Raw genomic sequence first — 16,228 nt, forward strand, 5'->3', positions numbered from 1 at the left:
GGGGAGATCAAGTCTCTCCTCAGACATGGAAGCTCCCCAGAGGAATGGGCCAATCACTTGAACTCAAACCATCTCATTTCACTGGGCTATTGTGGGAACCGTATACTCTTGGTTTGCATACTGCCCAGAGTCACTTAGTGAGATGGATGCTGTATAAATTTGATTGTTAAGTAAATAAATAGTAGTACTTAGTAGTACTTCTGGAGGACAGGCAGGAATCTAACAAATAAATGCTTACTAAGTTGGTAGCCTTATTAATAGTAAATAGACAAACTCGTAAAAGAGGACAGAGCTAACTGATGTCAGGAACTGCATGAAATATATCCAGGAACAGCAGAAATACCTCCAAGCAAAGGTTCTTCCTTTGACACTCAGCACATCTCACCAGAATACAAGTTGGCTACTGAATGAAATGAGGTTACCAGGCAAAGATGCGTTTTTGACATAAAAGATGAGAGTTGCATTCTTACCCAAAGGCTTTTTAAACATCCCAACTAGGCTTGGAACTTAATTCCCAAACCATTTGGAGAACAGTAATTGGAGAATGCTAGACTAGCATAGGAGAGTGCATAATTTTAAGAAGCAATTTTCAGGTTAGGATAAGGTCAGGAGTGTCCTAGTCCTGTCTGAGAGGCTTTCTAGTATGGAAAAGCTGGAGAGAATCCCAGCTGGGACTAAAAGTTGGAAAGAGTCAATTTCTTGAGCTTTTCCTCGAAAGATCCATACTCCAATTTATACAAGATAATTCTCTAGGAGTCCTTGGTGTTCTCTCAGCTGGATTGTTTTCTTACAGACTTTTCATTACCCAAACTAGGTAACATCATCAGTACTAATAAGGTGTCAGGTTTACTCCCAGTTTATATTCTAGTCTTGCCCTGTCACTATTAGTGAAGGTGGTTTTGGAGGAATGGAGGAGATTCTTTGATCTTTAATTGGGCTGTTTACTGTTGGCTTCTTTGGCAGTTCCTTGATTGAAGTATTATTTACTTGATTGTTGGTCTGATGTTAAATCTTGGAGTTAATCTATACTCATTTGAGTGCTGGTGAGGAGGTGTTTTGGTCTTTTTGTCCTCCCCCTTTTTTTGCTTGTTGTCTGTTTTGCACAGTATGTGAACATTATTTATCTATGTGACTATCGATGGGCAATTTGTCAGAGTGCCAGGCTGCTAGGAATTCTCTAGTATTTGGGGATTTCGTTTGGTCTAGGATGGTTACCGTTTATTACTTGAAACTGTGGTTAAGTCTGTCCATATGCTATGAAATTAAAAAGTTGTCATTGTATCTTCCGACTGCTATTTCATGGATGTGTTCTGCTAGTCTTCTGTTTATTTGTCCTACTTAGTGGCTGTTGCGGTCTTTGAACTGTATGTGAAGATGACTCCTGTTTTTTTCTTCTATGGATGCTGGGTCTTTTAGTTTACCCTATATGTTTAGAAAGGCTGTAGTTTGTGTGCTGCTGCTGATTCCGTGTAGTTGTAGTTGTCTGTTGGTGGTTTCTGAGATGTTTTGGGCAGTATTATCCTTTTTAGGTGTTGTGGGGTTTTGCTATATTGGGTTGATGATGAAGTTGCATGGACATCCATTTTGTTGAAGACATGGTATAGATTATCTATTGCCTTTTTCTACTGTTCAGAGTTGCGGCAATGTGTTTGTGCTCATCTAAATAGAGTTCTTAACAGCTTCTCTTGTGGGAAGTTGCATTGTTACTTTGGAAGTGGAGCACATGATTGATGTGGGTGGTTTTTTTGGTACACTTGTATTTCTAGTTTGCCTTTATAGTCTCTGTTGATCAGGATATCCAGGAAGGGTAGTGAGTTGTTTTCTTCTTTCCTGGTGAATTGGATTTATCTGAAGAGTTGTTGATGGTTTTGTGTGTGTTCTCTAATTGGTCCCTTTTTTTTTTGTTATGGTGAAGGTGTCATTTACATATCTGATCCATACCTGGGTTGTATTTGTATGAGTGCTATCGATTCCAGACATTGTATTATGATCTCCATTATGGGTCTTGAAAGTGGTGATCCCATAGCTGTACCTTTGATTTGTTGATAGGTTTGTCCATCAAATTGAAAGAATGTGATAAGGCAGAATGTGGTAAGATCCATGATTCTGGGTATTTCAATCTTTGTGTATTTGGTTAAGTTGGATGCGCCGTGGAGCCATTCTGTCATGGGTTCTTTGGCTAATTCTGGGTCTATGGATGTGAAAAGGGCTGTGATATCAAATGAAACCATGATGTTGTCCTTAGCTATTGTCATGTTTTTCATTCTTTGAAGGCACTGTAGTGGAGAATTGATGGAGCGTTTGCTTCCCTTTGTGAGGATAATTCTCTAAACACATCATTATAGCTTCCAAATTAACAAGAGCAGATAAATTATTACAAATGAGGAAAGCTGAGTTACCTACAGAGGGTCAGTTACAGTTTTCCCCAAGTCCAGGTCAACCTAGCTTACTGGTGTTTTGCAGTAAAATGTATTTATTAAACAAATTTATATGATCACTCAGTCTAGACATAGGTGACCCCTGGCAGCATATGACGTTAAAACTCACAACATGAAACCCCACTCCTTAGAGCCACCTTTGATAGCCCAGTTCAGTTTTGATGTGTTGAGTTCCTTTCATTGATTCTGAGTTATTTTCGTTTTAGTTTTAAAGAAAGACCCCCTTTCCCAGTTTTACACACCCAATTCCACAAACACACACACTGGCTCAAATGTTATTTTAGATAAATATATCAAGTGTTAGTTATTCCTTGTTTTATTCTTCTCAGTTACATATGTACAAATAGTAACAATTTTGTATCCCCAAGGTAGGGATTTCATCTCCTCCTCCTCTTCCTCCTCCTCCTCCTCCTCCTTTTCATTTATTTTTGTAATGGGGGTAGAAGGGGATAGTTAGTTTTCATTTATTTAATTAAAAAAACCTTACAAAACCAATATTTTTATGTTTAGAGATCTACAGTTGCTTTCGATTGAGGAAGAAGTTATCCACGTAAAAAGACTGACTAATCAGTATTCAAGTTAACATATGCATTCAGGGCAGACTTTCCAGTCTGAGCACTAATATAACAATGCATCAATAGTTGATTACTTATTTATTAGCCATGACTCCATCAGAGCTCTGGGTGGCACATAGCACGAAACAATACCTTACAAAAGTTACCAGGTGGATGAGAAAGCTGTAAAGAATACCATAATGGCATTTAAGGAGATGGCTTCTCAATAAATATCAGGAATAATTTCATATATACAAATAAAAACATCCCAAGTTGTAACACTGCAAAAAGGAGGAAATCTTCTCTGTTCACATGCTTATGTTACTCACAATTGCATTTTCAACCTGTAAAGAAAACTTATGTGCCCTACAATACATTACCCATGGCATCAAGTTGGGGAGACAGAGGAAAGGAAAGTGGGATGGTCAAACTGGATTCTCTGTCCATCTCAAAATGTGCCATTCCTGACTAGATTAGTTCCTAAGCAGGCCATACAAGAGTTGATGTCCCCTAGAAATAATTCAGGTACATATTTCCCCAATGCCTTAGGAATTTAGGTCCTAAATTCTATTGTTGTGGTCAATCCTGGCTCATCTAATGCAACCAAATCACTTTGAAGATACAACATAATTTCATTAGCCTGCAATAAACTACTAAACAGTATATATTGGGCTCCCAACAAAGCATTGACCCTTTGCTGAACAGCCCCGAACAAAGGCATAACCAGAGCTCATATACCCTTAAGCTACTACAGGTAGTGTTTGACCTGCAACCAGAAATGAGCCCAAAATTTATGTCACTAAGCGAGGCAGTTGTTAAGTGAATTCTGCCATATTTTAGGACCTTTCTTGCCATAGTTGTTAAGTGAATCACAGCACTGTTCAGTTAGTAATACAATTAAGTGAATCTGACTTCCCCATTGACTTTGCTTGTTGGAAGGTCGCAAAAGGTGATTTTATGACCCCGGAACTAGCAACTATTATAAATTCATGCCACTTGCCAAGCATCCAAAATTTAATCACATGACCATGATGCTGCTGCAATGGTCATACGTGTGAAAAACACACTTTTTCAGTGCCGCTGTAACTTTGAATGACCATTAAATGAAAGGCAAACGCCAGATTTAAAAAAAAGGTAGACACAGTATAAATTACAGCATGATGTTGGAATGCTTTGGATAAATTCACCTGGATAACCTTACTATTTACCCTTCCTTATAAATCAGCATAGTAGCTATAATAAACAATTTGGTTTACTGGGCCACAGGTTCCTGACTCTTCGTCCTCTGTTACCACCCATGATTAATCCAATTTTCTTACAAGGAGATTTGAAATATCTCTGGAGGGTGGAGGCATCTCATAGCTTGGTAATGAATGCAAGCCCCCAACTGTATTGGATCTGGGGAATCATATCTTTCATCACTGCAAACTCCAAAGCACTTATATTTGAGTTGACCTGCTGCAATGTGTGCCCTAGAATTTAGCTTTCAACACAAGGTAAACAAGAAAGCCAGACTTGTCTATTGTGGAAATGCATATTGTGGTTGGTTGGTTTGGTTTGGGATTATTACAACATGCTATCTTAGGCACTGAGGTTTGTAAACCATGAATTATAGCCTAATAGTGAAATTAGTCATAGCTAAACAAAACATGGTTTTGTGCTGTCAAAGCCCAGGCTAGAGGCTTGTAGGCATTTAAAGTATGTTGTTAATTAAAAACAAAAAGTTAATTTTAGAGGTTTTTTTTTTTTTAGTTTTAGGAGGTCTGAGTGATGAGCATCCCAGCATGTAAGGAGGGTGGAACTAACACTTTCCAGGACTATGGAGCTTCCACATCTAAAGAACTGAAGAAGCTTCTTGAATGAGAAGCAAAATGTCTTCAAAGAAAAACAAAGTCCAGTTGCCTTTTGAAAAAGCACCTTTGGGATAATACTTTCCATCCTCTTGATTCCAAAAATATCTCTTCTCCTTCTCCCAAAGCTTGTATCTTGTCTATGAAAATACTTTTCAGCCTGCAAGGAATACTTCCTTCTTCTCCAATAGAGAATCCATCCCTTTTAACATTTACACAGCATCCGTAAATTCAAGAAATGCAGCATTTTCCTGCCTGTGGAGGCAAAGGATTCCACCTGTTGAATTTCTACCTGTCTTGGACCATGCCTGGCACAAAGCTTTGGCCCAGACCTACATCACTCAACTTGCTGATCTAGCATCCTAGGTGTTGTGCGTTCCCGACAACTGGGAAGGTCTGGCTGCAGTCCAGCTGACACAGGGAGTAATGTCAGCCATGGCCTTGATCCACCTTACTTAATTTTTGGCCTCAGAGTGATCAGTCACTGCAAGGGCGGCACCCTTGTGATCTTTCCAAACAGCGATGCACGTGCCCAGCTTCAGCTGCCTCCTCCGCCACTGTATCATACCATCTTCACCACTTTGTTCTTTCTGCAGGATCTTTCAACCATCCCTATGAAGTCATCTCCATCCAGCTCAGCTGCCAAGAATTCCATATGTCAGGCATCTAAGAGTTTCTGTGTTGCTTATACTACTAACAAAATGATGCATTGGGTTAGGAAGCTGAAACGGAATGAGTGGGGAATACAGAATATGGAGGTGGTGATAATTCTCCACACTTAATTAGGACAAAACACCAGGGTGTGAGTATTTTGTGGCAAGGCCACAGCACTCCCTATACTTAGGATGTAGGCTATCATAATGACTGTTTTTCTCACTGCGTGTGGCGTTCCTTATTACACAAGATTTTTTTTTCTTTCTAAATGTGCCTATCTAAGATGTTCTTGCTCATTGTAATAACTTCATGGATTCTGGGTACTATGTTGAAAACAAATGGGCAAATTAAAAAGTATTAGCTGGGCTAGGGCAGCTGGACAGGTGGATGGACATAACCTCAGTTCTAGGTCTGCCTTCCCAACTGAAAACACTTCTAATTATTTCAACACCGGCCTTGTCAAGCATACTTCAGATAATGCTACCATATCTGAATTGTAAAATCAAGGGGGCCTAAGAGACAGCAGCAAACACCTCATCATTGCCTTATAGTAGTCGTAATGTCTTCTGCAGTCTTTTTCTTTGAGGAACCCCAAACATGTACAAGATGTCTCTTAGGCTGACCACATAGGAACAGGTCTCTAGGACAATTGTCCCAGCTAAAACTAGATGTGGTTTGTAAAAATCCCATTGGAGAAATCTAACTGTGATTCTTTCATATTTTCACCCACAATGGTGGTGATCCCAGTAACTATGTAAAGGTTTGGACAACAGCAATGTGGCAGATGGGAAATCCTGCCTATTATCATGCAGTAAATTTGTTCGCCAGCTGGTGAACATAGACCATGTAGGTATTAGAAGTATACAGTTGGCCAGATAATTTTGACCATACGCCCTACCAAATCATAAATTTCAACTTATTACTTTTAAGGCTGTATGAAGGCCTGGCCCCATGATTAATTTTCGGTTCAACATCAAATAAACCTTCAATGCCAGATAAACCCAGAAAACTTGACTTAGTAAACATGATAGCAGTCTTCCAATATCTCAGGGACTGCCACAAAGAAAAGGGAGTCAAGCTATTCTCCAAAGCATCTGAGGGTAGAACAAGAAGCAGTGGGTGGAAACTAATCAAGGAGAGAAGGAACCTAGAACTAAGGAGAAATTTCCTGACAATTAGAACAATTAATCAGAAGGACTTGCCTCCAGAAGGTGTGATTGCTCCAACACTGGAAGTTTTTAAGAAAAGATTGGACAACCATTTGTCTGAAGTGGTGTAGGATTTCCTACCTAAGCAGGGTGTTGGACTAGAAGACCTCCAAGGTCCCTTCCAACTCTGCTATTCTATTCTATTCTATTCTATTCTATTCTATTCTATTCTATTCTGTTCTATTTCTAAACCATAATAAAGGTGACCTTGTATAAATGATCTGGTTGACCACTCTTAAAAACAAAATACTACATGAAGCTGGGCTTTAGCCTGATTCAGCAAGGCATCTGGATGAGTTATGGTCCTGTGAAACCACTTGACAATTTCAAGGCGCTAAATTCAATGACTTATTTATTGATTTATTTGTTTATTATAAATTTTATTGGCTACCCATTTTACCATAGGGTAACTCAGAGTATCTTACAGTTACATCTAAGTTAAAACATGGAAAGTTAAAACCAAACAATAAAACCAAGAACGCACAAGGAGGGAGGGGTAGAGGGGGGGAGGGAGGGGGGATCTTCTATTACTCGATCAGCCACCTCCACTGGGCTGTTCCTCCACTGGGGCTCCAGGCCAACTGGCACAGCCATGTCTTTAGGCCATTACGAAAAGATAGGATAGGAGGGTTGGGGCTTAGCAGTATTTACATCGATTTGATCAATTTTGGTAAGACAATCACTTGTTAAGATGGATAAAGAAGTCATATATTTTTTGGGAGAAAGATAGAGTGTTTTAATCCACTTACTGTTCTTCATCTCTTGGGCACAGAAACAGAAAGGGAGATTACAAGACCAAAAGATGAGAGGAACATTCAAGAACTGGTGTTCCTATATCTCCTACTACACCTTGTTTCTAGGTTGCAAGGTGACACACATACCCCCTCCTGCCCACACAGCTCAGGACAACACAAAATGGCTGCTTTTAAACATTGCAGTGAGAGACAGGAGGTCAATACAGGGCTTAACACAGTCCCATCACAACCCAAGATGATACCATCAAAATTGTGTGAGAAAATGGGTTGAATTTCACTGTTGTTGGTTTTTTTTTTTCCCAGTTCAGGTTTATTTCATAATTAAGGGTGGAAATAGAAGAGATCTACAGATAATCTAGCTTCATTTATGGTGCAAACCCAGCCAATGAGATTTGTTTCTGATCACCCCATCTCAGTGTAATATGAAATTAATAAACTTTCTGAACTAGCATTCCCGTTCCTGCTGTAAATTCAAACTTGTATCTTGCTTGTGTTTAACTTGGACATCTTAAGTGTGTTACGAAGGTGCCATATTTTGATACAGCAACTTATCTATTGCAAAAGTTTTCTTGTTTATCCTGCTGGCTGTTATCATTGCTTAAGAAATTATAATGAAATACATATGGTATCTTCTCCCTTAGACTATTCAGAGGAAACAGATAAGATGTGACGATAGGTATTATCCCAAGGGAGGAAAGACAAACTACAAGCTCGTCATTATTCAAAAGTAGCTAATATAAACACCAGGGATCCAAAGAAAATCAACTCATGTCTCTTTGGCAATAGAAATGTTCTACACGTAAACATCCAACAGGGCCTTCAGTACATGCAAAGATCTCCTCCTGATATTCCTTTTTCAGGGAGGAGCATTTTCATAAATAGGAACCAGAACAACTTTGGCCTATTTGGATACTCTAATGAGACATACATTATCATGCTGTGCCAAAGACTTATCATGTTAGTTTATTCAAAATCTAGTGCAGGAAGATAACTTTGCATTTGCACAGTTTGACTTATTGAAATTAGACACCTTTGTGAGCAAGAATGTGCTGGGACTGCCGAAAATTTAAGCACCAAACAGTTTTACTTGCAGGAGATGTTGGTTCTCACAGAATAGATGAGTGCAACTCCAACCTGATGCCCTCTTGAGGTATTGAACCCCCACTAGGATGCTCAGTGTAATGGCCAGGCATCTAGTAACAACTCCACTGTCACCCATCAGGCTCCCTGTTCACAGCTTACATTAAATAAAAAGAGGGTAGCTGGTATAATGTAAAATACTAGCCTCCAGGAAAGCCATAGTGCCCCAAAGTCACAATTCCCAAATGGGCCCTATAAGCTTAGCCCATAATAATGCTGGATAACTACATTCTGCTGCTTTATTTGGGAATGTAATTCTTTTTCAAAAAAGGATTAAAAACAAAGAAGATTGATGGAGATTGTCCTGTGATTGGCTAGAGGCTACCAGGGTGGCAAGTATAATTCTGATAAATCAGTGTTTTGCAAATGATTTCATTCCCAATAACAGGAATTATAGGTAAGGACTCCTACAACATAACCTCAAAAATCCAAATATGCCCATGGAACCCCAGAATGTTGTGGACTCCTAGTCTGCCATTTTCCTAATTTTCTACATTTACTACTTCAGTATTTTTGTTTATGTGTCCAAATTCCCATGTTCCAATTTCTGTTTTCTGCCACTTGAGTTTGATCTAAGTGAGTTTGATCGGTCTTCATCCATTCCTGAAATCTCCCATCCCACCCTATCCAGTGCTGAACCTGAGTTCAGCCCAACTGTATAAATTATATTCCATTCTTTTTTTTGAAAAAGCAGCTTATGCATTTGTCAAGAGATGGCCCTAAATCATTGCATCTATTCCCCGTTGGCAAATGAGTATTAGATATGTAGAACTTCTCTAGAACAAACAGCCTAATTGAGAAATTAGTCATTATCTTGAAGAATGTTACCGTAATCTTCGCTGAATTTTCATTTTTTTGCACATATCAGACTAATTTTTACCATCTATCTTTCTACTTCTTTCCGTTGTCGACTTTTTGTCTTTCTCACCTCTGGGAGCTACAGGGAAACCCATCATGTTATTAACCTCAATAGGATTCACATATTGTGCTGCATCATAGTTTGTTTAACAGAACTTTATTAAAAGCACAATTTTCCCATTGTAAACCACAAACCGTAGCTTACAATAATAGCATCTACACCATATGCTAAATCCAGAACCAACCAAACATGTGAAACCTATAAATAAGTCTCTCTTATCCAAATTAAAAGATCACTTCAGGGGAAGGGATTGCTGACTCTTGTGTAATTGACAACATTCTTTTTGCTTGACTTTGATCTAATTGAAACCTTCTACCTGACCTCGTTCAAAGTGAGATTCCAGGGATTTCACCTACAACCTTCTATATGCAAATGCCCCCGCCACGTATGAGCATTACTAGTTGGGGTGTTCGTACTTAGTAGTAAAATAATTGCAATAGGAAGTTGTGGAACCTCTTTATAAAGCAGGATCTAAGGTCAGGGATTTGCCAATGGGCAATTTCCATTTCTGACAGAATGGAGACATTTGGAGTTCAATATCTGGAAGGCAACTTGTGTCCACCCCTGATCTAGGAAGGAAAAAGAAAAAGTTTCCTTCGAATCAAGCTCAGGTAATGGGCAGAGTTTAATAAGCCACAGAGAGCTGCAAAACACATGGTAGAACCTCGCTGCAAAAGTGGTATTTTAAGACCCTTATCATGAATTAATTAATTTAGAAGGCCATACAACTCCAAAACACGGTGGTGTACAGCAGGGATCCCCAACCTTTTCGACGCCGCGGCCCGGTTCCGGCATCAGCTGGGCGCCGCGGCCCGGTACTGGCGTCAACTGGGCGCCGCCATCTTTTTATGACGAAAAGGCGCTTCCGGTGACGTCACCGGAAGCGCTGTTTCGTCAAAAAGATGGCGGCGCCAGCGCTTCGGTGAGCTTTTCGGGTAGAAATGGCTTTCTACCTGGAAAAGCTCACCGAGCATTGCGCCGCCATCTTTTTATGACGAAAAAGCACTTCCGGTGAGCTTTCTACCCGGAAAAGCTCACTGGAAGCGCTTTTACCAAAAAGATGGCGGCGCCCAGCAACCAGCGGCCCGGTAAGGCTTGTTCCGCGGCCTGGTACCGGTCCGCGGACCGGCGGTTGGGGACCCCTGGTGTACAGCACTGAAAATAGTAACAAAACAACAACAAGGAAAACAAGGAAAAAATCACCCAATGTACAACCAGACACACAGTCCTAACAGATAACATCCTATAAAAGGCTCAACATCCATCTCAACCTAAAGCCTGGGAAACAGCCAGGTTTTCAAGGACTTCTTAAACAATAGCAAGATGGAAGCCGTACAAGGAGAGAATTTGTCATTTGGGGATATTATTTTAAATAAGGCTATTCTTTTTTTAAAAAAAAAATGGTGTGTCATACTTCTTGGAGTCTTCATCTATTTTACTACCTGTTTTACTATCTTAAAACAGACAAAATGAAAACATTAGCAAAGATACCATGGAGTGGGAGGTGGACCCAGAAGCTACACAAAAGACTGCAAGAGATGCATATGGTTTGTGGTTGCCAATTCCAAGATTAGAAAAACAGCAGTGTTGTCAGTTTCACACTTTCTTAAAGCAGAATCTAATAGAAATCTAGATTCATAATATTTATTCTCTATAACTTTGGAAAGACTTCTTGTCCCTAAATATCTCCAAATTGTGTGTCTCAATTAACCTGTTCATTATTCCCATTTGAGGATTGAAAGAACAAAGAATTTAATGAAGAAATGGAGAATTAAGTGTAATGTAGAGGACAACACTTGAAGGCTAGGTTTCAAATCTCCTTTCAGGCATGAGGCAATCCTCTTATTCAACAAAATAGCTAGCTAAGCAACCTCCAATAAAAAAGGATTTTTATGGCACCCTGAAACACGTTATAGCTGTTAATAATGTGAAGGTGTTGCGTTCTCAAGTTTTAAAGATGAATATTCAAAAGCAAGGCCAAGTTAATACTTTGTTCTCAGCAAAAGTACAATGGGCAATATTATTCCTCTAGAAAATGCAAGCTCTTATTGGCTCTTGGGACAACTGACTTCAAGATTCAATAAACAAACTGGCTTTGGAGCTGTTTGTCCCACAGCATTGAAGCTCCTTTCAAAGTGGATCACAAAAATACAAAATACCAATAAATAATCATTATATACATCAATAAAATAATGACCAAAATATAGGCTAAACTGGGGCCAGGCAGGTGGCTTGGCTGTTGTGTCCATGAAGTTCCTTCAGAAAGGCAATCCTACAGCCAGGATGACTAAGGAGTGAGAAAACAATGACAACATCCAGTTGCTCTCCTTGGAAAACAGTCCAGTTTCAGCTAGCTAGGTCACCATCCCTAGCTTGAAACTCCTACCCTCACTTGCCTCTTCAGGTTTCCCTGATAGTCTTCTTAGAACTGCAAGGTAGCTTCTTCTCCAGCCTCCACCTTGGCCATGTAGGAGAAGGTGAAGCAAGAGGGGAGGAAGGAGGTGTGGATAGAGCAGATAAGATATAGCTGGTTTAACCAGGGGAAGATGAATCAGATGAAGGCAATTCTCACAGCAGAAAGTTCTTTCACTATAATTCAGGGTGACGGCCAGCAGGCTTTCTCTTTCCAGTGGTCTTCTTTGCCATGTTCTGATTTTATTAAGCTTGTGATCAAGAATGTCATTATCTTGTCAGATTGCCTCTTCTTTTTTAACCAGTCGATGCAAGTCGAAGGTTGCTAGGCCTTCCCTTTCAGGAAAAAGTAAATCCAAAGTAGAAATCAAGATGAAGGGATGTTGTAAATGAAACCTGAGTTGGCAAGCAAACTAAGCTCATCACCAATGCAAATGGACTATTTACATCAGGGAACATGAATTAATAGCAGACTTTGCACATCTATAATTTTTTGCTGCGGCACCTTGTGCAAGAAAGCAAATTATTCTTTTAATTCTGCAGCCTTGACTTCATGCATTATGTTGTGTATATAATATATTATATTATCAACAGAAGAAAGAACACTTGAACATGACTCTGGAAGGATTTATACATAGAGATCCATTTTGCATTGTTTATATATATGTTCTCCATTTTGTTCTGGCAATCGTTCCTCTTCTATTTACCTTCTTTTGTCTATTAATCTGTTTCTTCCATCTTCACTAACCACAAAGATTCTTGTTGATCTCTGTTCATTCTTATTTTCACAATTGTAAAAGTGTTTTCCATTGAGGCCTCTCAGATTGCAATCGTATGAATAAAATATAAGCCATGCCTCATTTCTGAGACACCTGCAGTTCTAGATCAAGATCTGTCTTGAAAAATATTTAGTGCTACTGCTCCATAAATGCCGATTCTACTCGTTTCTTTTGCAACTTGTTGGGGTATTTTCATTTTACATGATCTGTGAAAGGTAGTCCTAGCATTGCTAACCACTTGCCTTGACCGTGTCCCTATGGCCTTCAACACTAGCAGGGTAACGTTGTTTTGTGAAAAATGTTGCAGCTTTGGTAGAACAATTACTGGCCAGATCACAATCTCACATCACATCATGATTGTCATATGACTGTAACATAACAGTACTGAAGAATCAACACGAACCATTTTAAAAATGAAACATGCCGGGGGCTCAACAGAGAACAGAGGAACATGCTTCCTTTAACAAGGACAGGAAATTTGAGGTATTCCAACTATAATGAAGTAGTTGATTATCTCTGGAGAACATTGGGTTGCCCGTCCCTCCTCTAAAAGATTATATTTTTTTTTTAAAAAAAGAGACTTGCTTTGTTCATTTCTATTCTGCTTTTCTTCCAAGGAGCCCAGGATAGCACCTATAGTCTTTGCCATTAGTTCATCCTAACCCCAAGATACCAAATATTTTTTCTCCATTCCTTCTAAATCTGGCTTTTGCTTTTCATGATCTTAGGCCTCTTGGAATCTTCTGCATATAAAGGGACGGGGCCTAGGGAACGACCCCAACATCTTCTGCATGTAAAACAGCAGCTCCAGCATTAAGCTACGGTTTTCCTCACCTTTGGAGAAAGAAAACTTCACCTGGCCTGTGCAGTCTCGTGGGCAGCTTGAAGAGTATTCTAAGCATAAATGCAATGCAGAAGAGAAAGGCCAACCAACCCCTGTTCCCAACAGCATGTCTTTCCCGTGTCATCAAATCCAGCTGCAAGTGAGGCCCACAAATGGTAAATTACTTTGTGAATTTTTTTGTTCTCTTTGAAAAAAGTTTATTTCAACTTTATTTTATTTTGTAAGCAGGTTGATCATTAGCACTATGAAGTTTGGTGGAAAAATGAGATCAGTCAAACGAGTACAATTTTAAATAAAATCAATAAAAAAACCAATCAATCAAATGAAAGATTTGCCTTCAGAAGTTGTGGATGCTCCATCACTGGAGGGTTTTAAGAAGAGACTGGACAGCCACTTGCCTGAAATTGTATAAGGTTTTCTGCCTGAGCAGGGGGTTGGACTAGAAGACCTCTAAGGTCCCTTCCAACTCTGTTCTGATTGATTGATCAATCGATTGATTGATTTGATAGAGTAAGCCCACTATTGTTTTGCCTTGTTATATTCAAGCAAGTCATACCTCAAAATACCACCTCAGCTTTCCCTTAATACCTTCCAGATGTGTGGATTATAAAGGGCAACACTGACTAGTGGATGATGGGATGGTGGTCCCACACATCTGGAGAGCATCAGGTGATGCATAATTGTCTTGAGGTATGTTTTCATTAGTATATCCATAAGCACAAATGCACCACCCATGACTGGAAATAACAGACATCTTCATGATGCTAGCAATAATCTAATTTTATGATCTCATTCACATATCATCCAACAGGCAGAACACATCCATGTCTTTTGGAGGTTTTCCTCCCGCTCCCACCTGTATTTTTCAGCAGGTTGGGTTTTTTTTAACCAATATGGTGCTTTCAGATGTGATGAATACAATTCTGCCCATCTCTAGCCTTCACAGGATTTGCAGTTTCCATCCTTTCCAAGCATATGAAATCACATTTACCTGGAGAACACCTGGCTGGGAAGATTTCTCCAAGTATTGGGACAACAGGCAGATATTTTGTTTTTCTTTTTGGCCCTGTTTTCCTTCCTGCTTTGAGTCTTGGTGCTGAGAAGAAGCTTCATAAACTAAATTACTGTCTAATTGCCCATTGTTTAAAGGGATATAAATTTATGTGGCTGGTTTCATACCACGTGAAGGCGAAAAGGCTAGAAGTAGAAATCATGTATGACTATAACAAGAGGCCACTGTAAGCAAAATGATGAGAAAGAAAGCAAATTCTAACAAATACCTCTGAAAAAGTCTATTTCTCAGTATCATTTTCAGATAAAATTGTTCTGGTGTACACACTTACCTGAATACTACACAGTGTATATTCAGCTTCCAAACACCAAAACCCACATCCCATGAGAAGGAGTGCTGTATGGAGTACACACTGTGTGAGATCAGAGGCCCTCTTGCTGATATCCTCCTAGGCAACTGAGCCCTTCACTCATGACCTACCTTTTCTTTTGGGATGCTGGTTGTGGGCCTCCACCCTCCACGGCGGCGCTTGGACTTTGGGGCAAGGGGTGCCTGGGCTGTCTTGGCGTTGAGGTGTTGGGTGATCTTGACTTCTACTGCCAGCTTGACGTTGGTGCGGAGGTTCCTCCTCTCAAAGACTTTCTTGCACTGTGGGCAAGATACCACCCGAGGGCCATTCTCCTTTGTGGCCTCCGCATCCCAGTAGCGAGTGATACAAGCCCGGCAGTAGCTGTGGTCACAGTCGAGGATCACTGGGTCCTTAAAGTGACCCCTGCAGGCCGGGCAGATAGCTGCTCTCTGCAGCTCAGCCACCAACCCTTTGCTTTCCATGCTGCACGACTGTGTCATCCTTCGGCTTCTGTGTTCTGGTGCCAGCTCAACACCTCAAGCCTCTATATAGGCAGGGAGGAGACCAGAGGCAGGTTGGGGAGGAGCCTCTGTCCGGCAACAGGTAAACAGCCTTGCGTAACTATCCAGTTCTTCCACTCCAGGGACTTGTGCCAAAACGTGGCAGGAAGGAACTGCCGCTGGGGTAGCAGACAAGTCTGTTTTGCTGTTAGAAAATATCACGCCGTGTGATAAGTTACAGCTGTGGGCAGGGTGGGGTGTGCAGAGCCTCGGGTTCATTTTGTTTTGATTTCTGACCCCTGCGAGGGCCAGCTGATCTTCTCCCTGCATCCCGGAGTTTTGCAGGTCTGCTCCAGTCTGCTCTATCCATCTCCATTGCTCTGCCAAGAAGCCCTTTAACACCAACTCGATGGCAAACCCAAATGCTGCAGCTCCTGAGATACATTCTGAAGCATTCAGAATGTGTCGAAAGCTCCTGTCCCTACTTGGTACCCTTCAGACGTGCTGGGATGGCAATTCCCAACATTTCTGGACTCGCCAACATCTTCATTCGTTGTAAGAACTATTTTTGAAAGGATTCTTCTTTTAACAGTTATCTAACCATCCCTCTTAGCTATTGGGCTTTAGAGAAAACAGAAATGACCAGAGAAAAAAGAATATTAGAAGAATGAAACTTCCTTTTTTCACTTGGAAGCCATGAATGATAATATGATACAGAATTGTCTTCCCTAATCACTGTGATGTGTTGTGATGTTGTGATGTGATGTGTTGCTGTTTTGGAGTACATCAGGCAGGGAAAGACCCCAAAGCTCAA

At 40.3% G+C, this 16,228-nt stretch overlaps 1 protein-coding gene across 1 annotated transcript in view; it reads right to left on the bottom strand.

The window, feature by feature from the left end:
* The window catches only part of RNF39 (ring finger protein 39), a 24,440-nt gene extending 8,975 nt beyond the window's left edge, over positions 1 to 15,465 (bottom strand). Inside the window, exon 1 of the mRNA XM_026686977.2 lies at positions 15,046 to 15,465. Coding sequence (XP_026542762.1) covers positions 15,046 to 15,414 — 369 coding nt within the window. The 5' untranslated portion in view covers positions 15,415 to 15,465. The remainder of the gene's footprint in view (positions 1 to 15,045) is intronic.
* Positions 15,466 to 16,228: the final 763 nt, after the last annotated feature.

The sequence above is a fragment of the Notechis scutatus genome, chromosome 2 (genome assembly GCF_049901735.1).
Source record: "Notechis scutatus isolate UNSWTSFEM ecotype Mainland chromosome 2, rNotScu1.2, whole genome shotgun sequence".
Taxonomy (NCBI): Eukaryota; Metazoa; Chordata; class Lepidosauria; order Squamata; family Elapidae; genus Notechis; species Notechis scutatus.